This window comes from Rhamphochromis longiceps, linkage group LG16, assembly GCF_057381845.1.
Source record: "Rhamphochromis longiceps isolate RC_006_pf linkage group LG16, R_longiceps_female_GT1.1, whole genome shotgun sequence".
Lineage (NCBI taxonomy): Eukaryota > Metazoa > Chordata > Actinopteri > Cichliformes > Cichlidae > Rhamphochromis > Rhamphochromis longiceps.
In genome coordinates, this window is record NC_140572.1 from 32,491,321 (window position 1) to 32,518,834 (window position 27,514).

At 40.8% G+C, this 27,514-nt stretch overlaps 1 protein-coding gene across 2 annotated transcripts in view; it reads left to right on the plus strand.

Annotated features, from left to right (window-relative positions):
• dpp10 (dipeptidyl-peptidase 10 (non-functional)) overlaps positions 1–27,514 on the plus strand; it is a 269,654-nt gene that overhangs the window by 96,903 nt on the left and 145,237 nt on the right. Inside the window, exon 1 of one of the 2 annotated variants that reach the window (XM_085383847.1) lies at positions 13,904–14,349. The exons of the other annotated variant lie outside the window; for it this stretch is intronic. Within the exon in view, the coding sequence (XP_085239973.1) occupies positions 14,293–14,349 (57 nt within the window). The 5' untranslated portion in view covers positions 13,904–14,292. Of the gene's footprint in view, positions 1–13,903; positions 14,350–27,514 lie in introns of those variants that run through there. 2 annotated transcript variants of the gene reach the window in all.

The following is a 27,514-nucleotide window of genomic DNA, read 5'->3' on the forward strand; positions in this document are numbered from 1 at the left end:
GAGTCTTCGACCTGGACCTGACAGGCGCCAAGTCCATGACTGTAGACTGAAACATACAATGTTGGTGTTTTCTTGCTCTCGAGATCTGCTTTGAGCTAGATGGTCATGCTAACCAGGACCTTCAGCAGTGGGGAAGTGGTCATATGACAGTGCACTGAGATCGCAGAGGCTGGAGGAAAAACATAACAAGTGTCATTGCCAGTTACAAAAGTTGAGTTAGAGCTTGTCCACAGGATGAGAAATTCATGGAAGAGCCAGCAACTACTACTAGTGTTATTTATGTGGAACGAACAGCAAGAAATAAAGGGAGCAGGAGCATCCCCATGTCTCCACTACAAAGCAAATTCACTAGCCAGTATTTTCATTGTACATTATAAATATGCATCCATATTTATTGTGTTAATGTTTCACTTACACGACATGAAACTAAAGCTTGAGGATTGTGAGTTGTGTTTTACCTGCTTCTTATTGATTCGTCCATCTCCACCACCCGCCAGTCAGAGAGGGTTGTGCTAAACTACCCCAAGTGCCTGAGTTTCAAATATTACAAAAGCTTTAAAACACTTTATCAAAAGCATTCAGAAAGCCTCTGGAAAAGTATAAATTTGTATTTCATATGGAGTTCAATTAAAGAGTTGTTTTCTCGTTAGGTTTTGAATAAAAGCCTATATATTAGTTGTATTATTAGGTTCAAACAAATGCAAATATGTCCATTTGCATCTGCTTGCACATGCAAACTCCTTCATAACAGCTTTTATAATTGATTCTTCCATCTTTCAGAAAAACCCCTTCCTTTATTTTTTAAAGATTAGAATATTCTGATTGGATGGCTAATCCCTTAGTCGAGTCAGCAGCATTGCAGCCTTGAGGAAAAGAAGTATTAAGGGCTTTCACAGTCCCTGAGGGAGACCTTAAATACCTCCCAGTTTCACAGTGACAGTCTCTCGTTGTTAAACTTTGGTCTAAAGAACTTATTTTATATGACTCAAAATAGATATTCTTATGTCGTACGTGCCTGGTATAAGCAATCTATGCATTGCCTACAGGCGTTCCTGTCTTCCCTGAAAGTACATCTTTAAGTCTTAATGTCTATGAAATACACATATCAATCTAGCGCATATTTTATTGAAATAGCATATGATGCACGAGTCAGAAAGGAAGGACATGTAAACCAGTAGGGACCATACCGTGCTATTACATTAGAACAAATCAGGTTTTGCCCAATCACCTCAGAGCCTGTAGGCGTGAATATAATGAAACATCCTTATGTGCAAAACTCGTGTCAGTAATTGGGATGACTTTACACAGTGCAAGCTGCCTTAGCTTCTGAAACATTGCACCCAATGTCGAAGAATGCCTGAGGGCTTTCCGTACCCTTTACACTGTAGCCAAATTCTCGCCTACTTCTGTTGATCCATGATGCACAGAATTCAGGAACAAGCTTTTGAGAAGTGAGAATGCTGAGCGCTTCGACTTCGTCACAAGAGCAAATGAGGCAGAGTGTTTGATCATAGAGGAAGGGCTGGAGCTTCCCGTAACGACCCCGAGGCTATATTGATTTAGAATAAGGCTTTGTGTCTCTTCTAGCTGCATACATGCATAATTTGCCTTCATTATGTTTAGTGCAGGGGGCTCTTTGCCTATATTTCCAAGGCAGGTTTGTTTTTAGTGGCAGAGGATGGAATTAGGGAGAGAAGTGAGGGCAAGTGGGGAAACAAACATTTTAAATTGCAGACGGATGGCTTTGTTTTAAGTTGTAGTTTTGTGTACTTTCACTGACCGGTGCTTTAATATATACTGTGCCGATGTATGAGAGGTGGCACATGTTTACTGTAGAGTTGGCTCCATAATGTGTGGTCACAACTATTTAAAAGTGCAAAACTGACAATTTTCTATGTTTTTATTGCTTTCTTACAATTCTTCGTACCTGCGTAACTCTTCGACACGCAGCGTTTATTTGTGTCCGTTGTTAAAGCTTGAGTGACAGGCAAAAAAAAAAAAAAAAAAAAAGCTTGAGACTGATGTACCCTAGATGTTCTAGTTTTGATTCTGTATGACGTTACTGATTGTGCATATCAGTAATATGGCCATGACACAGCAGAAGGTCCACCCATATTCTGGCTTTTCTTCTGATTTTTTTCTGGTTTTCAGCAGATGATGACCCAAAGAGCTTCAACAAGGCCCAGCATTGAATGAACAAGGTTTATTTTGAACTGTGAGCCGTGCACAGCTACTCTAATAACGTCTAAGAATATAAATATAGTGCTAGAAATGAGTACAATAGATTGCCTAAAAAGCATATTATTTAACTAAAGTAGTTGGAGTCTCGTTTTTTAGAAAGCTGTACTCAAACAAGACAAATTAGTTCATTTGTTGATGATTTTTCAGGATTGAGCTCTAGCACAGCTGTAGCACGATGATAGAGCTTGCAACTTAGAATACATGCACTATGTGTTTCCATGCTAATGAAAGTAAATGTTCCACTTTGTTTTGTGGCTAAAATATTTTTACACAGGTGTGGAGCTCTGTGGTATACAGCATAGAGAATCTAAGCCATATAAAGCTTTGGAAACACACAATAGTTTACACGGGACAATAAGAAACACAGTATTGATAGCCTTCTGTTTTACAACCTAACAAATAGGGCTTATTTGTGTACTCAACATCAGGTGACACTCATCTAATGGCTCTTACAAATAAGTCCTAAAGCATCTATATCAACCTGCTCAAGGCTCTAACCAGCTGCTTAAAAAATATGAGTGTGAGTGTGCTGCACTTCTGAAATGTGGAGAGCAGTATATTGTTATAATGGAGTGTGAAATGCTGGACTTTATTGATCCCTGTGGGAAATTCTAGCTTTTCACTCTCTGCCTTCCACAGTTAGTGGTTAGTTGTTAGGAATTCAGTGTTTCGGCTGAGGACACTTGGGCAGAGTGATTGCCTGTGGGTGCTTTGCTTGGGCCTATATCCAATAAAACATCCAGCTTTTCTAACATTGATCGGATGAATTTATTTGTGATGGTGAAAAAAAAGGCTTTTCGACTAGTGTTTGCTGCTTTTGTTTTAAACATAGTATATGCAATAAAAAATGGAACTAAAAATCTACCTGATTCAGGTGTGTTTTACATTTTGAGGCATTCATGTCATTACAGAATTCAATATTTATTATTTACTGTGAAATATACCTGCAATTTCGACTTGGTTAAAGTTTTTGGGAAAAAAGTAACACAATGCACATCTTCCAAATGACCTCTGTAGTGTAGCTATGGGAGTGCTGTAGAAAAGAGCAATATGTCCACATTAAGAGACTGAATTTGTGGCTGTTGTGAAGTAACTCATAAGTTTGTCGGGCAGAAGGCTGCAGCTTCTGTTCTGTCTCAAATTGTTTTTTGCACATATTTTGCTTTTTTCCCCACTTGCTGATTTGTTTCATTTTTACTCCATATTTCCTTTTGTTTGTTTTTTTTTTAACAACTTGGTTTCAGAAAAAGGTAAAATATACTCATGCATACTAAAAAGAATCATTCTTACCCCTTGCAGTTTTAGATTCCTTGTCAACCAAGGCCAAGAAACAAATTCAGAGTGATGAAAAATGAAAAACAGTTCCTCAAACGGCCACTCAAAAGCCAGCCAGTCCCTGAAAAATTTGATGTTAAAATGTCCTAATTTACAGCAGATATCAATGCGATATCAACCAGACTTGAATGTCACTGGTAACAAGGTGTTGAGTATTAGGCAAAGAAATGAAAATGTTCTATCTTGTCAAAAAAATTATAGGAGCCTGTGATATAGAATACTTTTTGAAAGCCTTGCGTTGCCCCTCATTTCTTTATATTTTGCTTCAAAAAAGCAAATGTGATGTTGAGCGAAAGTTCTTCAGGTCTTTCTGAACGACTTCCAAAGTTCTTTTTTGGATGTTTGCTGCTTTTTCACTTATTTTCAGTCCAGTCATTATACCTGGTCATCTTCAGAGGAGTGTTAGTTTTTTCAGTATCTTGCCAAAATTAATATACTTATGAACGCAGAGTAGCACTATTAGACAGTGTTTGGGGGTTGTTATGGAAAATTTAACAATAACCTGCAACACAAAGGAGCAAATGGGATTTTGAGCAAAAGTTGATCTTGATTTGAAGTGGGTTTAATAAACACATTGCAATGTGGAGAGAACCACTCCAGTCAAACACTAGGGTGATCTCTGAATTGTGGCCACGACCTTTACATCTTACATATAGAGACGCAGACAACATTTCACAAACTCTTACATGTTGCCCCATCTCGGGGAGGGGGCTATACCTCCTCCCTCACAGAGAGAATTATGACCTTGTTTTCTCCTTGGCCGTCACCTAAGGATTTACATCTATGATAGGCAGGAGGAGTCTCACTATCTGTTTAACATCTCCCATTACAATGGCCTCACTGTGTGTGTAGAGCACAAGGCCCCTCTGTAGTGAACATACATACAACTAAGTGAGAAAGTGACATTACTATTACTAATGTGATATGATTAAATATGTGATTAATACAACAGAAAAGAAATCTGCTTCCACAACACTTCCATGCAGTAAAAGCTTTGCAATGCGACATACACAGCTGAACAATATCAATAAGGGATTGGCCTCCCCAGAACCTCAGCTTTGTTGAAGCAGTGTGGGATCATCTTGACAAAGAACAGAATGACAGCCAAGATCCAAAGATGGTCCTTCAAAAAGCTTGGAGAAATATTCCAAAGGAAAATTCAAGGAAGCTCCCTAAGAGAGTTGAGACTGTGTTGAAGAATAAAGGTGATCATACCAAATATTGACTTTAAAGCTCATTAGAAGTGTACAGACTCTTCTTTTATGTCTTATATACTGTCTATCCACATATGTTTGCAAATGTTTCAATAAATCATTGCCTTTATTTCCCGTTGTCCCAGCAAAAGTATATAAATAGAAATACAATCACCGTTCAAATACTGCTCAAATACTGGATTTGACCCCATTTTGCCTCCAGAATTCCCTTAATTCTTCATGCCACAGATTCACCGAGTTGCTGCAAAAATTCCTCAGAAATTTTGGTCCATGTTGACACGATAGCTTCACAGAGTTGCTGCAGATTTGATGGCTGCCTGTCCATGATGTGAATTTTCCTTTCCAACAGATCCCAAAGGTGCTCTTTTGGACTGGGGTCTTGTGACAAGACTGTTTGAGTACAGTGAACTCATTGTCATGTGAAGGAAGCCAGTTTGAGGTGATTTGAGTTTTGTGCCATGGTGGTGGCCGGAAGCAGCCATCAGAAGTACACTATCATCATAAAGGGATGGACATGGTCACAAACAAGCTATGTTGTTTAAATGATGAGCAGCTGGCCCAAAGTGTGCCAAGAAAATAGCTTCCTGTTTCAAGTTCAGCAGAATGTCTTGGAGAGGTCTACATGCTGAAATGATAACAAGGAGTTGTATAGGTGTATCTAATAACAAGGTTGGTGAGTGTAGTTAAAATACATCCTCTTATACTGAGTGACCCCCTCATTAGGATTTCATTCAGCTCATTTGACACACCCCTCGATGGTATCAACAAGCACAGCGGGATAAGACAACAGTAATAAAAGGATTACACTAGCTGCAAAAATGAATGACGTTGCAATGTCAACAGCAGGGTGCCTCGGAGCTGTATAATCTGAGCCCTGTTGCATAAAATTGACTTAATGAATTAATGTTTGCTGGATGGAGCACATCGTGTTTCCTTGTAGAGACTGAAGCTTGCTGCAGCTCAGTGTGATGGCATTTGGCCCTTAATCAGTCCACCCTCTGCATTTATCCTTTCTAAATATAATTACAGTTACAGTTACTTTGATCTATAGCTAAAGATGACAAAGCCATAATTTCTCCTACTATTCATTACCATTTAGTATATCTGTTGCTACACAATAAACTAAATAACCCTGATATTCATTTTTTAATTGCAAAAATTATGCACCATGTCTTCCACATGGGCAGTTATTGGGAAGTATTTTTCAGTATTATTCTTATGGTCACTTCAAAGGGACTACTGGTGGTCATTTGGTAGCTCTGATCTTAGATTGTCTGAAAAACTGAAATTGCTGTTCAAATATGAAAGACAACATGGAGAAAAGGCTGCTGTTTGGCTTAGTGACTGTGTAGATCTCAAGAATGACTAATCCATAAATACACACGATCATCTTTTTTTACATTACAAGCTATAAGCCTGGATCTCTGATGGTATGGGGTGTGCAAAATATCAATTCCATGATTACTGATATCAGTCAGTTTGGCTTGGTGCAGCTACAAAACAGGATGCCTTGCATCAAGGCACTTGACAGAAAACACCAATAAGAAATACGCAGTGAAATCCAAGGTCAAAAAATGTCATTAAAAAGAATGCCAGAAATACATATGACTAAAATGTTTGGAGAACTCTGTCTTCACTTGCTTGTTATCCCAGACTGAATCCTATGGCGCCAAGATCAGGCCTCTGAGTGCATCTGTTGCAGGATTGTGGCTAAACATGGTGCTACATGACTCTGGCTGTATGTTCCAGTTCATCCTTGTGCGATGGCATCTGTGTTTTTACTGGTTGAAACCAAACCTACACTTTGGTTGCTCTCAACATTTCAAACATATCTTTGTTTTTGAGCTTGATTTACTTCGTAATAATAGTCATTATACAGGATTTTCTTGCACCGCTTCCAAAGCTGATCAAAGAAATACGTGTGCAGTATGGCTTGGAAATAAAATCCCTGTTTTCTATCAACACTGCCCACTTTTATCAGCAGCGACAGCTTCCCTCTGCTTTTGAATGCAGAACTCAAATCCTACACTCAAGATTACAGGGAAAAACCCTCAGGAAGAAACAAATCACTCTTTAGCATCTGTCATTTTGAGTGACTTTGCATTACAAGGAAATGTCTGCTTATTGCAGAAACCAAAGAATTGTACATGAAGAGTACCAACCAAGGAAGAGCTTGACTGCTATTTATTAGAGAGTCAGAGTGGTGATATTGCTCCCCATCAGAAGTGCCAGCTGTTGCTGTAATAATGTGATGTGCTGAATGTGAGCTGCTGGGGCTAAGCCACAGAAGCAGACACTGGAGTTTGGTCATGAAACTTTCATCAGTGGTGAGGTGGCGTGGAGTTCCTGAGTGTCTGCACTAAATTGCCCCAGGGTCATAAATACTTTATCAACAGCAGACACCTCGGCGAAACACCTCCCCAGGGGCTCTCTTTCCCTCCCTCTTTGTGTCCCCACCTCTCCATCGCCTCCACACTTTCCTCTGCTCTTCACACCCACACACTCTGTCTCTGGCACTCCACAACTGTACTGGGTTGTTTAAAATAAAGTATTTCATTCTCACACTCTGGGTACCTTAAAATTCAGTTGTCACGTTTCCAATTATAATATACTCCCACACAGAATTACAGCACATCCAGAGATGTTTTTCACTCTTCATTGTTGGAGTGACATGTTCGCCCATCTCTCACAAACTGATCTTGTCACTTTTTTTTCATTACAATTCACTGCAACCCCCCCACCCCCCCAAAAACACACACACACACACACACACACACACACACAAACATCAAACATACCCAAGCAAAACTCCAAACTTAGATCTTTTAAGGCACAGACTTTGATCTTCATGCTAGCAGTTCAGCCTAGCCTGCTTAGCTTTAATGCCACCGCCTTTATTCTCCCAGTGCTGTGCATCATGTTGTTAGAAGCAAGACACCAAGAGAGGTATTCATCCAAAGAACCTCTGCAGACCAAGCTTCTGCATGAGCACATTTATGGGGGAAGGAAAAAAAAGTGAGCGCTTGTTGTGAAGTGCACAGATTACACTCAAATCCCCTCATCAATCTGACTGCAATCAGTGCAACTGTAACTCAGCTGTGTCATGAATCCAGCTGAGAATGTGCTGGAAGTCATCAGTGACACAATGCAGATCGGCTCAGTTCAGTTTCGTGCAGTTTCTTTATATTTGTCTGTGCATGTTAAAGGTTTAAATGTTTAAAGTTTTGATAACTCTAGATAACATTCGGGAAGTTAAGGTGTCAGTGTTAATGTATACTGTGCAGTTAAATCTATTTTGGTTATGCCATGTTATAATCAGTTCGTTGAAGTATTATTTTATAGCCACAGACGGCCCAAAAGGTGAACTGTGGCTGCTACTTGTTTGTGAATTAGTGTTACAATTACAATACAGACAATTGTTTTCTGTTAAGAGCATTTACATGTGCATGTTTCAAACAAGCAGAAATTCTATGTAAATTAAAAAATGTTAAGCAAACTGAAACCCCAGTCCTAGATGGGTCACCAGTGATGTTATTATATTGATTATTTGCAAATCACTTTGAACGTAAAAACATTTGATGTTGTAGTGGAGAAAAACCTGAACTCCTGACAACAGATTCCAGATCCACAGTGAGAGAATCTGGTGGCTTCGTTATACTTTGGAAAGATGTCCCTGCAAATCAATACAACAGTCTGCTGTGTGATCATCTTTATCTGCGATCAAGCACTTCTCTCCTGAGTGGTCACTTCCAGGATGACAATACTGAAATGGTTTGATGAGAGTGAAAATGAAACAGCTGTAATGAGAATTAGCTCCTCCAAGTCTGAAGCCATAGTTCTCAGGTGGAAAAGAAAGGGTTAGGAGCTCAGTGATTCTGGTAGAGCTCACAGTAGCGCTGCTGTGTCTCCAGATCTAAAGGAAACCAGTGGGGATGTTTTAGGCTTCTCCAACTGGGTGGAGATCCCTGGGCAGACCGTGCAGACCTAGACCATCCAGGAGAGATTATGTTTCTTAGCTGTCTTTGAAGAGGGAGGTCCAGGCACCTCTGCTTACACTTCTCTTCCATGACCTGGACCCTGACAAGTGTGAGAAAATGGATAAAAGGGAGGCTGTAAAATGATTTATACGCTGTTATGAGGTCATAAGATCTCAACATATTTGAACACCTATTCTGCACCAGTTTGTGCACGGTATATTTATTGGTGGCTTCACTACTGCCATTTACAAGCCAGCTGTCAGTTTGCTTGTTGATACAGAGTGAACAGCAGTGTTGTGAGGCTGAAATGGCAAAAGTCCTCCCTAAATATTCTTTTAATTTGAGGCAACCGTGGTCATTCAGTCACATACAGTGACGGCTGTTTATATTAAGATTTTTTTTAAAAAAAGAAAGAATAATGAAGCAGACAAGTAGTAAAACGTAACACTGTTGTCTTTTCACAGGGTGCTTATGTGCACTAATTACAAATAATATTTTTCTTTGTGAACAACATATGGTATATTCTGAAAAGTGGGAGATAAGCTCCCTGGTGTCTCTCAGATTACTGCACAGATTAGTGATATCACAATGTACCTGTTTCCACTAAACTGTAGCTCTACATAACTCCAGTAAAGTGAGGCATTAAACCACTCAAAAGTTTAACAGTTTGCTGAGTTGCTATACTGAACTTAAAACTTTAATTTTCCCTAAAAACAAAATAATTCACTTATCGATAAATGCTGCATTGTAAAGTCTAAGGATGTTCGATCTGCCGACAGCCAGTTCAAACTGTATAAATATTAGCCAAAAGCTATTTACAACTAAACAGGAAATCTCACTCTGTCGTTTCTGGGAAACATTGCCCCTGCTTGCATCTTTCCATTGGTTTCTAAATGCAAACACATCAGGTTTAAAATTCATTCTTTCTCAGCAACCTGTCCTTAAAAGCAGTGTGTCCATCCTGTGTTCATTTACTGTTTCGAAGTCAGCGGTATGCAATCTCATCCTCTCATCCAACCAAGTCAGAAACTCATAGTATTAAGGCTGAAAGAAACTTTGAAGATGCTTATGGAGGCTAACCAACTTAGATCCAACCTTTACCTTTAAATTAAACAATTTTCTAAAGGTTATCGCATATATTCATCATCCAAGCAGATCCAATGTGTGCATCACTCCCTCTTCCCAAACAGGCAAACTCCATTAGTCTCCCTCAGAAAGTGGTACACGCAAGCAAAGGTTAAGAGGAATTTATGCAAATGTGAGCTCCACTAATGCACTCAACACACCCACAAAAAACATGAAACAGATTTTTTTTAATTTTATGATTATCATGTCAAATTCTTTTCAGACCCAGAAACCTTTGTCTACCATCACAGATGACCGCCCGACGCTGTTTGTACGTTTGTTACGCTGCATGTTTACTTTATATTAATTTCACGTCTCTGACATTCTGAAGGTAGAGCTGCTCAAACAGAACATGTCAATATTTGAGCGTCGCTGTTTTGGGCGAGAGATATGTTTAGTCTGCCCTCGATGCGAGTGTGAAGGTCTTCTGCTGGCATTTCTCCCAGTTCCTTGAGATATTTGACAGGGGATTTACTCTGCGTTGTCACTTTGCTGGAGATGGAAGTGAATCCAAGTTCTTCTTTCTGAAAAGCAAATTCCACATTCTATGCCCTGTTTGGACTTTTACACTTAGAAAGCAACTCTTCCAGAATGTCAGGGGCCAAAATAGTCCACGGCTGGCCCCAGGACATTTGGGTTTTTCCCTGCCAGCTAATAACCTGAGTGGACAGATGTGTGGTGACAGGGAAGAAAATGAGTATTGCTAAACGTCTCCCCGAGCAGGGATTTGCTAATCATAGCATATCAACCTGAATTAGGAATATTCACCCCGTCAGGCTTTTGCTTTTTCCTAATTGTGGGCTTCATGTGTCTGTATTAAGAACTATACACAGCATTTTAGGAGTTTTAGTATTTTTGAGGGTGGTACAGGATTGTAAGCTTTTGCAAGTGTTGCTAGCTTACAACCTACGTTAGTAACCAAGCTGATTTCAGTTTCCACATCCATTTGTTTTTGGAGGTCTGTGGTACTAGAGGTGGGAGTAAAGTTTGCTCCCCTAGGCTTTGTTAGCCAGCAGTACACATAAGTATCAGGCTTGTTTCCTGAACTCTTTATCAGCCGGAGAAGATGCTGATGTTTTGACTGAGATAAGCAGATTCATCAGCAGTCTGTCAGTCAGAAATGTGATTGTAATATAAGAACAGTACTAATGGAATGCCAATTAACAACACTGTCAGTGTTTTATGAATGGTTTCTCAAGTGAATGTTGAAATCTGTGTTTCCACAAAGTCCGCTTCAGCTGGTGTAGAGTGCAGAGCTGAACGGACTGAAGCTCAAGACACAAGTTCACAATTAGTGTTGGACTGTGATTTTTCACCCAACTTCCTGGCAATTCTTATGAATAAGTGGATGTAACATTTCCAACATTTTCAAAATTCTGGGGTCTTCACTAAACGTGGAACTATCCTGGAATGTGGAAACAATTAAATTCAAAACAAACTGTTTAAAATTGTAAAGACATTTTGAAGAAGTGTGTGTGGTAAAAAAAAATCATCCCCTCAAAGCAGCTGATAAAAATCACTATCGGTGAAGATGGACTGAAGCCAGGGTCCTATGTTAAATCTACTTTTAGCACTGTTATTGTTTGGGGATCTAAACTATTCAGATTGCCACAAACTAAAACATATGGTGGTAGGTGGAAGGGGAATAGTCAGGGGCAAGAGGACATTAAATTAAATACATTTCTGTTGTCCAGAAATGTATTTAATTTTTTAAAATTTGAGGTCATATATGTGCTCCTACCTGCTTCCCAGAACAGAGTCCGCTGGCGTGGTGTTGCGGACCTATGCTCCACCAGGAGTCTACAGGAAAACTGATTGATGTGCTGTTCAGATCTGCCGTGCTTAAAGCTGGAAAACAACAGGTTAATCCAGACCTTTTTGAGATAACAAGAGAATTTACAAAGAAATCTAAATGTGGAAATTTTATTTATGTATTTACACTCTATAGGGTTTACATTATATAAGACAAAAACATATCAGAACGTTTTTGTTGTTTTCTTAGGAAAAAAAGATAAGTAAATGATCAATTTTGCTTCTCTTAATACTATTGCTGCAGTAGCTGCACTATGTGGAACTGAAGGCTGACTTGGACTGACTTCCACTTCAAAGTGGATTGATTACTCCTGTCCACAAAATAGAGCACGCAGATTGATTTGTGTCTTTATTATAATACAAACAGACCACTTTTTCAACACTGCTATATTCCACTCCACTCCTGTCCAATGAGATATCATCTCTGCGGTTCTACAGACGGATAACAAATGAAAGATGAAAGACATCTGAGTACAGACTCTTCCACGGCGGGTCACCAAATGATTTTATGAAAATGATGATGGCTTTCACGATCACATCAGAATAAGACTTAAAAAAACAACAACATTTAAACACCAAATGCAGGAATCTCTTTTGGAAAAAGAATGGGGAGTGTATAGTGCAGTGTATTTAGTATATATCAGTATATTTTGATTCATTTTGGTGATTCATTTTAGTCTCCCGTGAGTTTTCTTTTGAAACTGTGGAATAGAAAACAGTTTGAAGGGTAATGAGTAATGCAGGGCCAGTTTCAAACTGCTGCAGGTCTGAGAGGAATGCTTGTACATCTGGAGGCGTGTCCCTGGAGAATGTCGAGCTGTCAATGAGTGAAAGCAGGGATATGATTAGAGCACCATGCACACATGTCTCCGTCATTGTTGGAGCTTAATTTTGAGTTTACATCAAAGCTGTGAAAAATGGAAACAACAAACAAAAAATATTCACAAAATGCTAGAAAAAGGTGAAGTTTGATTGCCTTTGAAGAAGTATGTGTGGTTAAAAAAAAAAATCAACCCCTCAAAGCAGCTGATAAAAATCACTGAAGATGGACTGAAGCCAGGGTCCTATGGTAAATATCTACTTTTAGCACCGTTATTGTTTTGGGATCTAAACTATTCAGATCGCCACAAACTACAACATATGGTGGTAGGTGGAAGGGGAATAGTCAGCCACACACACACACACACACACACACGCACACACACGAGCTTATTAACTGTGATTGAAACCAAGAAAAAACAGGAAAATATCTAAACACTTTTAAAGATGAAATGGAGTGATTTACAGCTTACTCGTCTTTTCTTAGCCTGTGCCTTGATGCTTAATAGCTTTAGTCGATATATTTGATTGACATTCCTGTTTAAATTACTTGTTTGATTAAAGACTTCTTTCAGTACTGAAGCACATGACATCTTCCCTCCCACCCATTGCCCGCAGTCTGGTAGATGTCAGAGTGCGTGAGAGTTATTTCACTTCACAATCCCTAACAAGCTTAGTAATTCAGCAACAGTCAAACGCAGATATAAACTATTGATCTTTGTCTGGCGCAGGCGTTAGCGATATGAGCCTTAATATCACCGCCTCTCATTCTGCCTGCCCGGCTTCCATAAAGTTGAGCGTCTAACCACAGAAGCAGACCTCGCTCTCTCATAAGCCCCGCGGTGAGCTTGATATAGCGGCGGGTTCACAGGTGTCATTTCTCCGCTAAGTACTCCAAACACCGACGCGATCGTTTCCGTGCCCTGCGCGTATTTTAACAACCGGCGGCGAGGCTTTTGTGAGCCACGCTCAATCCTCCCTTTATTGACCATTTAAGCTCCTCGCTCGCCGCCATCTGAAAGGCTCCCGTATAACAAAAGCAGCGGGTTTCTGCGGCTGGAAAGCGGCCGTCTCCCTGAGCCCATGGCCGGTGTTTAACGCACGATAACATGCAGAGGTGGGTCGGTGTTACGCGCGCCCACAACAGTAAAGAAGAGGAAGGCTTTCAGCACCGCGGACAGCTCCTGTGTGCACCTTTCAGCACATGATGCTAACACGTCAGCCGAGACAGCTCGCACTGTCTTTTTGTCTTTTTTTTTTTTTTTTTTTTTTTTTGAAACTTGGGTCCTGCAAAAGCATCCCTCCCCGGAAACCATCACAAGACCACTTGAACACTCCCCTCCTCCTTCCCCTCCTCCATTCCGTCTTGGGCTATATCCTCCAAAATACCAACATCACTGAGAGTAGACAGGGAGAGAGGCCAGACACCCCGGAGAAGTGTCAGGCTGGTAAAATGTGAGAACACTCCGTCTTTCTCGCTTCAGCAAACGAGCGTGTCCGAAACTCTCCTCCCTTTTCCCGGAGGGGGGTTGATGTGAACGCACAGGGCTGCGTTGGCGAGCGTGTGACGAGAAGCCAAGACCTCGCACATATTCAATCGTGACGGATTCGTCCCTTCGCTCCACCACTCCTGTTTAAGATTCCGCAGTTGACAAGACGGCGCCTTGCCCTCCCCGCCTCTCTCATCAGACTTATTTTGCGCCGAAAACGGGATTCTGTCCGCTTTTCTTTGGGATTCGACCAAGTTTTCCCTTCCGAGGAGTTTTACAATGACAGCTACCAAGGAGCAGCCGAATCAGAGACAGAATCAACCGCAGCAGGATGAGGTGGGCAACTGGCTTTTTCTTTTGACTTCCACTTTACCCTTGTGCTTTATGTTAAACTCTGCGGGATAACCTGTTCCGCAGCCCGTTCTAGCTTTAGGGTTTAAGGTCTGCTGAGAGGCCACCGCTGTGGCCACATCCACTAAGTGAAATGTGTAAAAATTCAGTGGCCGATCGGCTCCCCCTATCAAGCAGCATCAGCTTTCTGTGCAGATAATGAGGCTGTGGCTCCAGTGCGAAGGGGCTCATTCAAGTTGGGTGCTGCACGTAGCAGCGTCGAATTAATCGTGTCGTCGCCAGCTGTGCGCGGAGCTTATTGTCAACTGTCAGGACTGGGTCACAGAAAGCTTGAACGCCGTGGGCACACGCGCTGTCAGTGAAGGGGGAGAGATTGAGAGAGGAGCACTGCAGCTTGGGCGCATTGTAATTCAGCCGTTGCCTCCTGTCAGCTGCCCCCGACACCTTGAAAGAGAACAGTCCTGGAAAAATCACTTTATAAGGGTGGGGAAAAGAGCGCAATGTGCTTATTTTTCTATCTGCAAGACGCACATCAGCTCTACCTGATGTTCTCATCAGCTCATTAGCCTGCAGGGGTTAAACGTTCTCGGTTTGGCACCTTCACACAGGTGGCGTTGCGCACTGCAATGCTTTTTTTTTCAGGGCAATAAGATCAAGACTGCAACTTGACAACCACGCACGTGGGTTTGCGCCAAACCGCTGAGGCTAAATCAGCTGCAATTAATGATCACCATCAGTTTTCTATTCATCCATCAGTTTGCTTTTCAATTAAAACAAATGAACAGTTCTATGAATGATGCAAATTCCATCTGTTTCACCCCGGGCTTTCCTCTGAGAGGTCCAAATATATTCTGGGTGCTCTTAATTGAATTCAGTCATGTAGTCCTATTATTCTAAGAAATCAAAACCTCGGCCTCATAATTGAGTTTCTGTGCCTGAAATATTAGAAGGCCTCATGAGATGTTGGTGAAGTATGACAGCTCACAGTTTTCTTTGCTCCATCCTCTATACTTAAAGCGCAGTGGATACTACTCAGTAGGGCTCTCAGGCTAATTCAAAGTCATGTTGTTGATTTCATGTGTGAGCACTGACTACTCATTTGATTAGGGATGATATTGTGTACCATATGTTCATAAATGCCAGAAGTTGTTAAGCCTGCAGGCAAGCTGACTGTGTTGGTGCTTTTATGAAGGCATTTCTGGCGTGTTTAAAAGCATTCAGTAACATAGTGGTGACTTCAAAGCAGCAACAGCATGAAGATATATAAGTGTGTAAGAATCACAAAGTCAGGTGATGGTATTGTGAGCAAAAATGTCAGTGAAGTGAAGACAGTTTGAAAACACTCTGTGAGTTTTTCGAGCACTTTGTGTTGGGAGCTATTGCATAAGATTTGTGCAGCAGGCCGGCGTCATGTTTGCAAGCATTGGGGGTGAGAGTAGTGCCTTAGCTGAGCCAAAGCTATTACTGTCCCAGGCACTGTCAACCCACAGTGAGTATGTATAGCTCTTTGGCAGGCTCTTAACAGGGTAACTCTTCATCAAAGTTGCATGAAGATGCTGAGAGAATTACAAAAGGGGAAAAGACGAAGGTGTCTCTAAATAATGGGTGAAGGAGAAAAGTGGGCCCTAAGCTGTTTTTTAAATGCAAAGTGGAGGACCGGCAATTCTCTTTTCATACTCTGCCTCTCTTTACCACAGTTGAGTCCATTGTTGTTGCATTAAAAGCCTTTTTTTCTCTTTCTTTTTTGTGGTTTTGTCATTCTGACAAAAAAAGAGAAAAAAGTAAAAGAAAAAAACCCCACAACTAGCCACACAAATAACACTGGTGGGAACTGTGTGACGCAAATCCATAAAACTCTCCAGCTTTTCACTTGCTTTTTTAAGATATCTATTATTTTGTCCAGAAGGATGGCAGCCAGCTTGTTTTTTTTTTCCTCCATCATCCAACAATTTGCAGCAATTTGCAAGAACCACAAAAATACCTCTATAACCAAAAATCTGACCCTTCTCTTAAATATCCATCTGTGCAAAAAGCCAAATAAAAGTTTTCAAAATTCAGATACATGAAGAAAAAAAATACCTAGGAAAAGACATCATCTCATTCTTCATGTGTGTTTTCACAGACATGACTGATGTGTTGATTTTTTGTTGTTTCCAAGGACACATAGTCGCTTTTAAAGGATTCTGACAGATTTCGGTTTCTCCTACAATAAAGTGGATATATATTATAGTTCTTGGCATGTTAATAATCCAGCTAGTCATTCTGATGTATGGTTATTGGTGTGTGTAGGTAGTAGCAACTATTGTCCCTGTTACAGACTGCAACTTAGTGTATGTGATAAAATGCAAATAATAAAGCTGACTTTAGAGTGGTTTTGGCTTTGGCTTAAATTCTATGAATTTTCTCAAATGCTTTCCAATGCTGTTAACATTAATGTAGGAATCAGGTTTTCAAAAAGGAGAATGTGTGCATGAAGAAACAAACAAACAAAACCCCCAAAATGAAACAATATAACTCATTCTGTTCTTCCCCATTTTAAGGAGAATGGGCTACAACTAAATTTCAGACTGCAGGACCTTCTGCTATTCCTGGTAACTGTTAGAGTTTGCCCCCTCCTACTTCTGTGTCAACACAGCTGAAACAAGAGACATTTTTTTAGTTCTTAGAACTCCATTTTTATTATTCCCTTAGAGTAATTACTTTCCCGTCATAAGCATGACATAGGTGTACTGTGACCAGTCCAAAATTAGCAATGTACACTGCAGCTTTTAGCATTTTCATTAACACTGGAACAAAACACAGGGAAATGAATCAAGGGAAGGCTTTACTGAGCCCGTAGCCAATGAGAGAAGCACTATGCATGTGATTTTTCACTCATCAGAAAAGTATTAGCTTGCAATTCCTTTCAGCTTGCAAAGCCACAGTGAAGCAACACAGAGAGAAAATGAAAGCAGGATTGGAAGAAAGTAAAACATGAGGTGACATTGAATTATTAGCGACTGGCTGGCTGTTATATCTGATCAGAGTTCCTATTAGCAGCTCAAATGCAAAAAAGAAAAAAAAAGAAGGTATTCAACTCCTGAAGGACCCCCCCCCCCCCCCCCCCATGGGTATTTGTGCCCACCAAAATTCTTTGGTCTGGACTAAAGTGTTTTAAGATGCTGACTGATATGCTGGCTCTCTAAGCCATTATGTGCTGTTGTGACGAGCCGTTCTTATGCTGACTGTTAAGACCGAAAACAAAGCAGTTCACTGGGATTTGAGACAACTCTGTTTTTCTTCATTTTTATGTGTTTTTCCTCTGTGTGCTGTTTCAAAGACTGGCAGCTTATACACTGGAAATCGTTTGTCCTATGGTGATCATTTTATGTTCTGGACTGATGATTTGTTCAGGTGCACATGATACACTGACTATAATGACTGTATAAATAAATGTTTTTAGTGATTGACCTTGATAGTCATAAAAAGCGTTATAGGCAGAACATCTTAACTATTTTTGCTTTGCTTTAAAGAGAATACATGCAGTCAGCCAACTGTGAACGGGAGCAGTGGAGCAGTCTTGGCAGTGAAACCATACAGTGTGGCCAATCCCTCTTTAGTTTCACTGCAATCTTAGAACAAACTGACTCATTTGACATTGGCTGATCTCACGCTGTGCAGCCTCCTTTAACCACACACACAATACAGGCTGACTGAGAGGTTGACCTCTCATTGCGACCCTGTAGCCAGCTCAGACTCTGTGCAGTCAGTGGGGTGTATAGACTCAGCACCTGGCCAGACAGAGTGTTCCCCTCGGCTTTGTTAATGGAGCCGTTGCTGTCTGTGACTGGGACTAGAGGCGAGCGTTAGGAGAAAAGGATGCCTACCCTATTGTGATTAAGAGGTGTGCTTGCACATGCTGTGATCCGGTGGCCCGGGAAACTGTAATTCACACTAATGGAGAAAATGTCCTGGACACTGCTGCTGCTGCTTCAGTGGCCTCAGAGACAGTTACTGAGAGAGGGAAGAACAAAAAAGAACAGGTTGCAAGGGAACTCGTGAGCATAGGTGGACAAAGAAAAGGAAATGTGAAGGAGGCAAAGAAGAGGGGGAAGGTGAGAAGACAGGGCCGGTTGTGTAAATGACAAATGGATTTAAAGAGGATCACGTGGAAGATGATGATGTGTGAGATGAAATGAAGTGAAAAGAAGATGTGTTAGTATGTTCAGGAGTGTGAGGAAAGGGACAGTTTTTTATCAATTGCTATGACTTATAGCAACGATAATGTGAAAACACTGTTAGTTTTGAATAATGATGAACTCACAGAAAAAAACTTTGTCTGCAAACAGAAGTTTTTCATTTACTGCTTAGTGTCCAGCTAATTTTTAGCCTCCCATAAAGATAATTTTGTTACAGAGATTTGCAGAAGGAATGCTTTTGCATCAGCGACTTTGCTTTTTTTCTTTGTGCTACTTATAATTTGCCCTTTCACCCTGAAAAACTGTAATAAGAAGGAATTCTTCACAAGCGCTCATACGTGACAACCAAGGAGTGACATTCGTCTCACTTTTACCATAAAACTTGTGCATCATGTTTGGATAACCTATGAACCAATGCAACTAATGGTGTTTTTCCTTGGAATGACATTCCTATCTGACTCATCAAGTGTCACATGTAGCACCAACATTAGTGAAAATTCACTTTTTTATTTGCCTCTTATGTGATAATAACTGCAGAGAAAAAAAATAAAACAAAGGTGATCTAAGGAGCTTGGAGAGAGGCTTCATCAGTTCCTGAGGTCACCGGTGCCCAGAAAGGAAGAAGTCTCTTGGATGCGAGGTGAAACATCTTCACAAAATTTAAAGAAGTCCAGTCGTTTTCTTTCTAAGCTCCTTAGACTGCCATGACTGGATGACTGAGAACCTACACAGACAAGCAAAGGTCTGCTTCCTGTGGGGTTATAAAGTATGCGTGTTAACCTTTGGGCTTCCAAGGTGCGGCCTTATGTTGAGAGAAATAATGTTTGTATCAGATATATAAAATAAAATATGTGAAAATATAAGCAAAACCAAATATTTAGTTACTGTTAAATGTTGACTTTGGATTATCTTATTTTTGTCTTTGTGGGTAAATTAAATGGATTCAACAAAAGGGAAAAAAGGCATAACAAAACAGAATATTGGGAGAAGAGACTGAAAGATGCTGCTAAATTAGGTTTATTGTTAATATGATTTGAATGCAAGATATCATTTTGTATAAATGGGTATATAAATATCAATTATATAAATGGGTAAATAAATGTTCAGCCCATTTCTGCATTGGGTTGGTGTCAGGTTGGCTGGCAGTGCTTGAGTTTTGCATCACATTTTTCCATCTTTTGGGCTGAATTTGCATTCAGCACATGCTGTTCAATCTCAAATCGAATGGACAGAGAGGAAGAGCTGCTATTTTTTGAACATTGCATAATCAGAAGCACTGCAAAGTGTCCCAGCCTGTGTGCTGACTTACACTCACCACCTTCCTGTCATAAGCTTGTCTCTGTATCCCGAGGCGACCGGTGCCCTGAATTAGCTGAAGCTGACACATGTTCCATCCTCGAAAGGATTAAAAGGCAATTACAGAGTTTGAGTCATCAGTTGTGACACAGACAAGGGGACAGGCTGCAGTCGAACCCGAGATAGCAGGAATTAGGAAGAGGAAACAGTCAGACCTTCTACTTGTGTGTGTGATAACAGGGTAGCTTGTGAGTGAATGGGTAGTTGCAGGTAAAGCACACATCTCAGTCACCACTAATACCTGATATTTTATTGAATGCAGTGTTGGATGTAGATGTGTGTTTTTTCTTCACTGGCTTAAAAAAGCCCTAAAATTTTAAAATCACCCCAGGCAACTTTTTCTCCGCTCTAATTGAGATGCAGTAAATTTGCCTGAGCTGCTCAAACCATAATTGTGGTGCTGGGCATGTGGACCAATCTCACTTGAGAGTGAACCAGAGGATTGTCTTCTGAACAACAGAGGCACCAAAAGAAGTAATTACAACAACAAATGTCCTGGGAGACGCACACTCTCTCATGCAAACTCTTTCTTTCTTGCGTATTCTCTCCCAGCAAACATGGTTTAAATATCATGGAATGATGGCAAAAACTGCACTGTAGGTGAGCAGATGTTAGCTGATTTTGGCATTTCCACAGACAACAGTGGTCACGTCAGACTGTTTCTTACAAAGCAAGGATTGTTGTTTAAATTGTTGCCATAAAGAAGACAAACTCAAGAGTCTACATTGTGGAAATTGTATCTCTTTGTCTTTTGCCTGGTTACATTTCTTGTCTGGAGTCAAGCGCTATATCCCCTTTTTCACTGTTTTAGTCAGCTGGCTCAGTGTGATAAGAAGTGGACTCCAGAGCACAGGTCACACATCTGAGTCCCTTTTCCTCTCTCATAAGCTGGAATGTTTTATATATGTCAAGTTAGGCTACATAACTGAAACTGGAGATACCTCCAATTTAATGTGTTAGTAATAAATGAAGCAACATACATAAGGGAGATACTTGAACTTGTTTTACTCTGGCTCTAGTCACACAGGTCTCGAGACCAGTCAGCAGCTACCTGGTAACAATCACTTGCTGGGAAAGATTTGCAATCCCAGACTGAATGATTGATAAAGAGCGACTGATTGTAAAGAGGTATATATTGCAGAGAAAACTTTCTTGCGATTGCTTTGGTAGCTAGACGGTTGCAACGGCCGCGATCTTTTTGTGAGTTTTTGCAGACATCTTCCATGCAAAATACTTGCCAAATGATAGTGCAACACCAAAATGTAAGTAAAGTAAAACTAGTACCTTTTGAAATTTGTTACTTGAACGCATTGCACATTTCACAGTTTCACGACACCTGCAAGTATCTGCTGATAAGTTGCCATCTTCTGTATAAACTAGCAACACCTGTGCAACTGATTTCATTTGACAAAATACAGCAACCTGCTTGTGGAATATATATTTATCTCAAGTGATCAGAAGTTGCTAGGGGTCACCAAACAGTCTCTAGACCTATGTGACTGAGGCTTTAGGCCACATAGTTGATACGTCATTGTTTAGAAATTTTCCTGTGTGCAACATGAGTGACATATTGCAAAGCCACAATACGAAGGGTACACATCAAGAAGAGATGATCAGCCAGTGCCTGATGTTGAAATATTTGCATGAGAAAGTGAAGCTGGGCTGTTAGCAGAACCTTATCTTTCTACTTTGTGTTGTCATGTCTGAGAGCAGTTGTCACCAGTGCAGGAAGCCTTTGTGCCAACCTGGACTTGGCTATCTGCGGATGTTGTCGAAGGTTGATCTGATATCCTCGTGTTGGTGTTGTTCCCAGATCATCATACTAAATGTTGTTCCAGGATCAACATTGCAAGTGACCAATCAGAATGTTGTGACGTCATACCTTTGCGACTTCGGGAAAAACCGGCGTAAAACAAAAAACTGTACTTAAGCTGCGTGAAACCGCCTCTGTCCGCCGATCAACGGACCCTGACCCTAAGCCTAACCGTAACCCTTTAATAAACAGTAAGCAGAATTGATATTGTCCTTGCAACATTGGAATTTCATAAATGCACGAATGGCTTGGGGCGCAAAGGAATAACGTCACAACAATGTGATTGGTCACTTGCAATGTTGAACCTGGAACAACATTTTCATGATGGTCTGGGAACAACACCAACACGAGGATATCAGATCATCCGTTGTCGAACGCTGTCAAACATTCCAGCAGTCTCATTTCTTTTTAACACCAAACTACAGAAATTAATTTTAGATTCCTTCCTTAATTTTGTTCTCATTAATATTGACTGGCTGGCTCCTGTCGGGCTTTTTCCTCAGCAATAGTTCATCAGCCCAGCTCAGATGAAGTGCAGGAGTATTTTCTGGCAAACAAGGTTTTCTGCACTTCCAGGACTTATAGTAAGCACTGAGGGCAGTCGCAGATCGATTTCACTCTCTGGGCAAGATAATCAAAGCCTCATCTGAAAGGCCGGTGATATTGATAGCACTCTACTGATACATAGACCACTGCATCTATTTATCAACTCTCCGTTGTATGTTCACTGAACATGGATGAGAGGAAAGTGTACAGACCTGTACAGTGTGAAGTGCAGTGAACACTAAGACCAGGTAAAGGGTGTCACATGTGGTTGATGTGACATTTTGTAACAGAAGCAGAACTCTAAACGACTAAAAGAAAGATTTTCAGTTTATTTCAACCTGCTGTATTTTGTGGCTATTGAGTCATGCTAACATTGTTGTGAAAAACCGATCTCTGCAGCTGTTTTAGAAAACAACAGATTTCAGGACAAGAAGTTCAAGCTCCAAGCAGCAGTCGAAAAAAACCTGATAAATGCTCCCAGTCCTGCAACTGTGCCGATTCCTCTGTCTTCTGACTCACTGTAAATTTATTGTTCTTTTTTTGTTGTTCATGTTTTAATAGAGAGGAGTCCATTAAGTTTATAGTGATGGGTAATTCATGACATTTTATTATCAGGATGAAATGATTGCTTCTTTTTTTTTTCTGACCTTTTGTCTTTTGTTATTATAAATCAAGTGCACCTGTTTTCTTTCATGCCAGCTTGCACCTCCCTAAAAAAGTATCAAAAAACAAAAAAGCTCACTCAATATTATCATATGAGCAGTACTGACACATTATCAATATTTCATTTCTAAATATCACAGTTACCGTCAATACATAATAATCGTGACACCCGTAGCTGAAACACAGAATTTTATGGAGAGTGACTTTCACCTTTGTCACAGTAATTAACTCGAGAGAAGAAAAACAACACAATTAAAGCCACACACACATACACGGTCTCTCTCTCTCTCTCTCTCTCTCTCTCTCTCTCTCACACACACACACACACACACACACACACACACACACACACACACACACACACACACGCACTAGATTAAAAAATCACTGGTTAGGGCTTTGCTTGGCTTACCTAAAATGCACATCAGTTCTTCCTTTCTGCACGGATTTAGACGCCACCACAAACTGTAACCATACCGAACCCTTAAACACTGAGCATGCTGTGTTAATTCATCGAACCATCCACAGACTTAAAGAGTAAATCTCAGTTTGTGAAGTCTGCTAAAATACACAGCAGTACTGTAAATCCATTCTCTGCCATAGATTCCTGTCGAGAAATCTTGTACTAACCTTGATAGCGAGCTACAGTAAGTCACAAACATCTTTTTCTGTCAACCTTGGAGTTTTCACAGCTCACTTACTCAGACAGACATCTGTCACACTCTTTTTTTTGGCTTGTTTTTCAAGCTGCCATTTCATGATTCAAGATGTCACCGACATCCAAAGATGCAATTAACTGCAGTCATATCACGTAGTTGTCTTTGAAGTTAAATGGTGTTATTCGAGGCGGGGAACTCGCTTGCTGTTCATAAACCCTATATGGAACATCGAAAACAACAGTGACTGTAATACAATAGCAAGTGTGTGTGCATATGTGAGTCTCCAGAGTCTGATACATCTTTTTCCTATTAAAACCACATCAGCGTGCCTCACTGTTGTACTGGGTGATGTGTTTATTCATTATAATTAACATGGGCACTATAGCTCACCGTGCTGCTGCTGTAAATATGAGACCATTAAATCAGGATTAATCTGTAGCGAAACATAGCCCCCCACAGTGCACTACTCACACCAGTTTGGGCAAAATTAGCTAAAAACTACAGCTGTTCTAGGAAACAGCTGAGCCTGAGCTCACACTCTGTGGGACTGATGATGATCTTGTGATTTGTTGACAATTACAGACACCGGGTCTTTGTGTTAAACCACTGTGCTAGAAAGTAATAGAATAGAATATCTGTTTATTGTCATTGTACGTGTACAAAGAAGTTATGGGTGCTCCACGCCAACTGTGCAGGAATAAAATATAAATAGTAAAACAACAGGAGAAATGTATACAAAACAAGAGAAATGCACGCACTGGAGAACAAAGTGATTGGAAGTAGTGCAAAGAACTTGGTCTGGGTATAGAGTCTGTGTGTGAGTGGCCTGGGTGATGAGGGTTACTCAGACCATGGCTCAGATTGGCAAGGTGAGTGGGCAGGGGTGGGGTGTGGGGGGGGGATAGTGTTTATTAACAACCAGCATTACCAGTATAACCAGTATTAGCTACAATGATTGCCGATGCAATGCATTTTTCTGCTTCAGAAGCTATTTTATGAAATCTGTAGTTTCTAAAATTAAGATGTCCATTGGTGGAGGATGCACAGATGCCCTGTGACAGCTGGGATAAGCTCCAAAACCCTCATGATTCTGGATTGAATAAGGGGTTAAGAAAGTGGATGGATGGAAATAAAGTGAAACTTAGCACAAACACTGCTGGAGACATTTGGAGCATTAGATGGTGAGAAGGGGTTCACCTTGAAGAAGTTGGCAGTTAATCACAGGACTGCAACAGACAGACAGATGATCATTCACGCCTACAGATAATTTAGAATCACCCGTTAACCTAACAAGCATCTGTTTGGGCTGTGAGAGGAAGCCAGAGGGAGCTTCATGCAAGGGACTCAGCTGGCCCATCCATTCAAACCAAAGACCTTTGTGCTATGAAGTGACACTGCACCCCTGTGTCATCATTAAATTAAATAACAAAAGCTGCTGTTTCAATGGGCAGCACGGTAGCACGGTGGTTAGCACTGTTGCCGCACAGCAAGAAGGTCCTGAGTTCAATTCCACCATCAGGCCGGGGTCTTTCTGTGTGGAGTTTGCATGTTCTCCCCGTGTTTGCGTGGGTTCCCTCCGGGTACTCCGGCTTCCTCCCACCGTCCAAAGACATGCAGCTTGTGGGGATAGGTTAATTGGATAATCCAAATTGTCACTAGGTATGAATGTGAGTGCGAATGGTTGTATGTCCCTGTGTGTTGGCCCTGCGACAGACTGGCGACCTGTCCAGGGTGTACCCCGCCTCTCGCCCTATGACAGCTGGGATAGGCTCCAGCGCCCCCCGCGACCCTGAAAAGGATAAGCGGAAGCGAATGGATGGATGGATGGATGGACTTTAAAGCTTTTTTTTTTAATTCTACAAAGACTTTTCTTTAAAAAGTGACCTCGTGTGGGAGAATGAATTGTGACTGCTTTCTTTCTGCAGTGCAGATAGAAATAATGTACAGTGGAAGTGAGAAAACAGAACCTCTGAAGAAAGAGTCAGGCCATCAGACAGTGATACTCACTCGTAACACTAGCTATTAGTAGGTGTTCTTTTGAAAGCATGGTCTCCTCATAAAGGACTGCGAACACAGGAAGTTTTACATCTTTTTAAATCTTATCCCACACCATAAATGTGTAGCAGCAACCCAAAGTGTATTATTTGTATTCTTTTATTTTTTCTTGCTATGTGTTTTGGGGTCATAACACTGCCAAAATGCAGCTTACCCTGGTACCGTGTGTTGCCACCAGACGTATCTAGAAGTATCGATTTTAGCGTTGTGTCATCACATTTGGCTTTTACTTTAAAAGTGTCCATATCTGGATGAGAGGTTGCTAAAATGCTGACTAATAGTAGCAAGGTGCATACATGAATTGAGTGGGTAGATAATGTTAATAAAAAATGCTCCAAAAAACACCAACAATCAAAAGGTCCCTTTCAATTACTCCAATTAGCTGATGAGATCCACAGCTAAGCTAACTATAAACATGCTTATTCCTGCTCTGAAGTTGGACATTTTAATGCTGCAGTCTATGGGGACCGACTCAGTTTAGGGAGCCTTTATGAAATCTGACAAACAATGCCTGATAGGTAAATATGGTTGCGTGAGCTGTTTGACAAGACAATGAAGGACAATGTTGTTTGCTGTGTAGGATGCTTGATAGTTGTTCCACACCCTAAACAGGTCACAGTGCTTCCCATAGAATTGCATCTGTAGCTGTAGAGGATTGTGTATACACAGCACATATGTGTGAGCGTGAAAGGATGTGTGCCCAGGATTCTTTAACCTCCTAGGACCTGCGTCCACATATGTGGACATCACATTTTGGGTTATTTAGATGAAAATACTCAATTTTGCCCTACATGGGCCTGATATCCACTTACTAGGACATCATACTGCTACTGTTCTATCAAAATTTTAAACGAGTATCCTCATATGTGGCTCTCATTCTTCTTAAAAACAAAAATAAGGTAAAAAAGAAATCTGGTAATTCTTTGTTTTTACATTCATCGGGCCCCAATATGCTCAAATATCAAAGAGAAATTAAAAATGCATGTCGTGGAAGAGTTCGGGTCTTAGGAGGTTAAATTAATTAACAAATACCATGTATACTTGTGGCCTCTGCTTTCCTCCTGTAGACAAACACCACTTTCATTGTCTGCTCTGTCTTCTGTTCTGCAGTCTCAGTGAGCTCCAGTTCAAAATGAACCTCCACCTTCCAGAACACGGACTAACATTGACAGCTGCAGTCCGAGACAATAAAGCTGGAGTTTGTTGAACCACAGGATCACAGAGGGTCGTCCTAACAGTGACCTGACCAGTCTGTTCATAGAGACACCCTAGGCAGGAAGGGCCAGAAAAATGTCTGGGCTTTTCTAGGCTCTGTTCTATTTTCACACAATGGAAAACATTAAAATGTATTTTATACTTTTTAAGTCAGCTGTGCATTATGTTAAAATATATATTCAAGATTTTCTACATTTAGGACAACAGGTAGTTAATGGTTTCATTTACGGCAGCAGAGAGACATGGTTCCAGGGTCTGGAAGGATGATGATAACCGTTTAAGCTAATTAAAAATACCCTAAAAGGGTAATTGCTATATTCCACTGTAGGCATTGTCTTTATTTTTATTGTGACGGGATATTTTTGTCTTTGTGTGGCAAAGCGGGCCGTTGCCCTTTTTATTCTGTTGTCAAGACATTGGCCATCGTAATCGCCAAGCCGAGAGCCACTGTAAACATCACTGAGGGTGAGATCATCAAATCAGTTGCCGCTGCACACCTCTTCATCCAACTCCCAACTGTGCTGTCCTTCCCTCTCCACCTCTCCACCCCTCCATCCCCACTAATTCCCTCTCAACTAGCAATTTTATAGCTCAGTGCCTGCTGAATCCTCCAATGTGACCCTATAGGTATAAAAACCACACAGTGCCACTTTTCAACCACACGA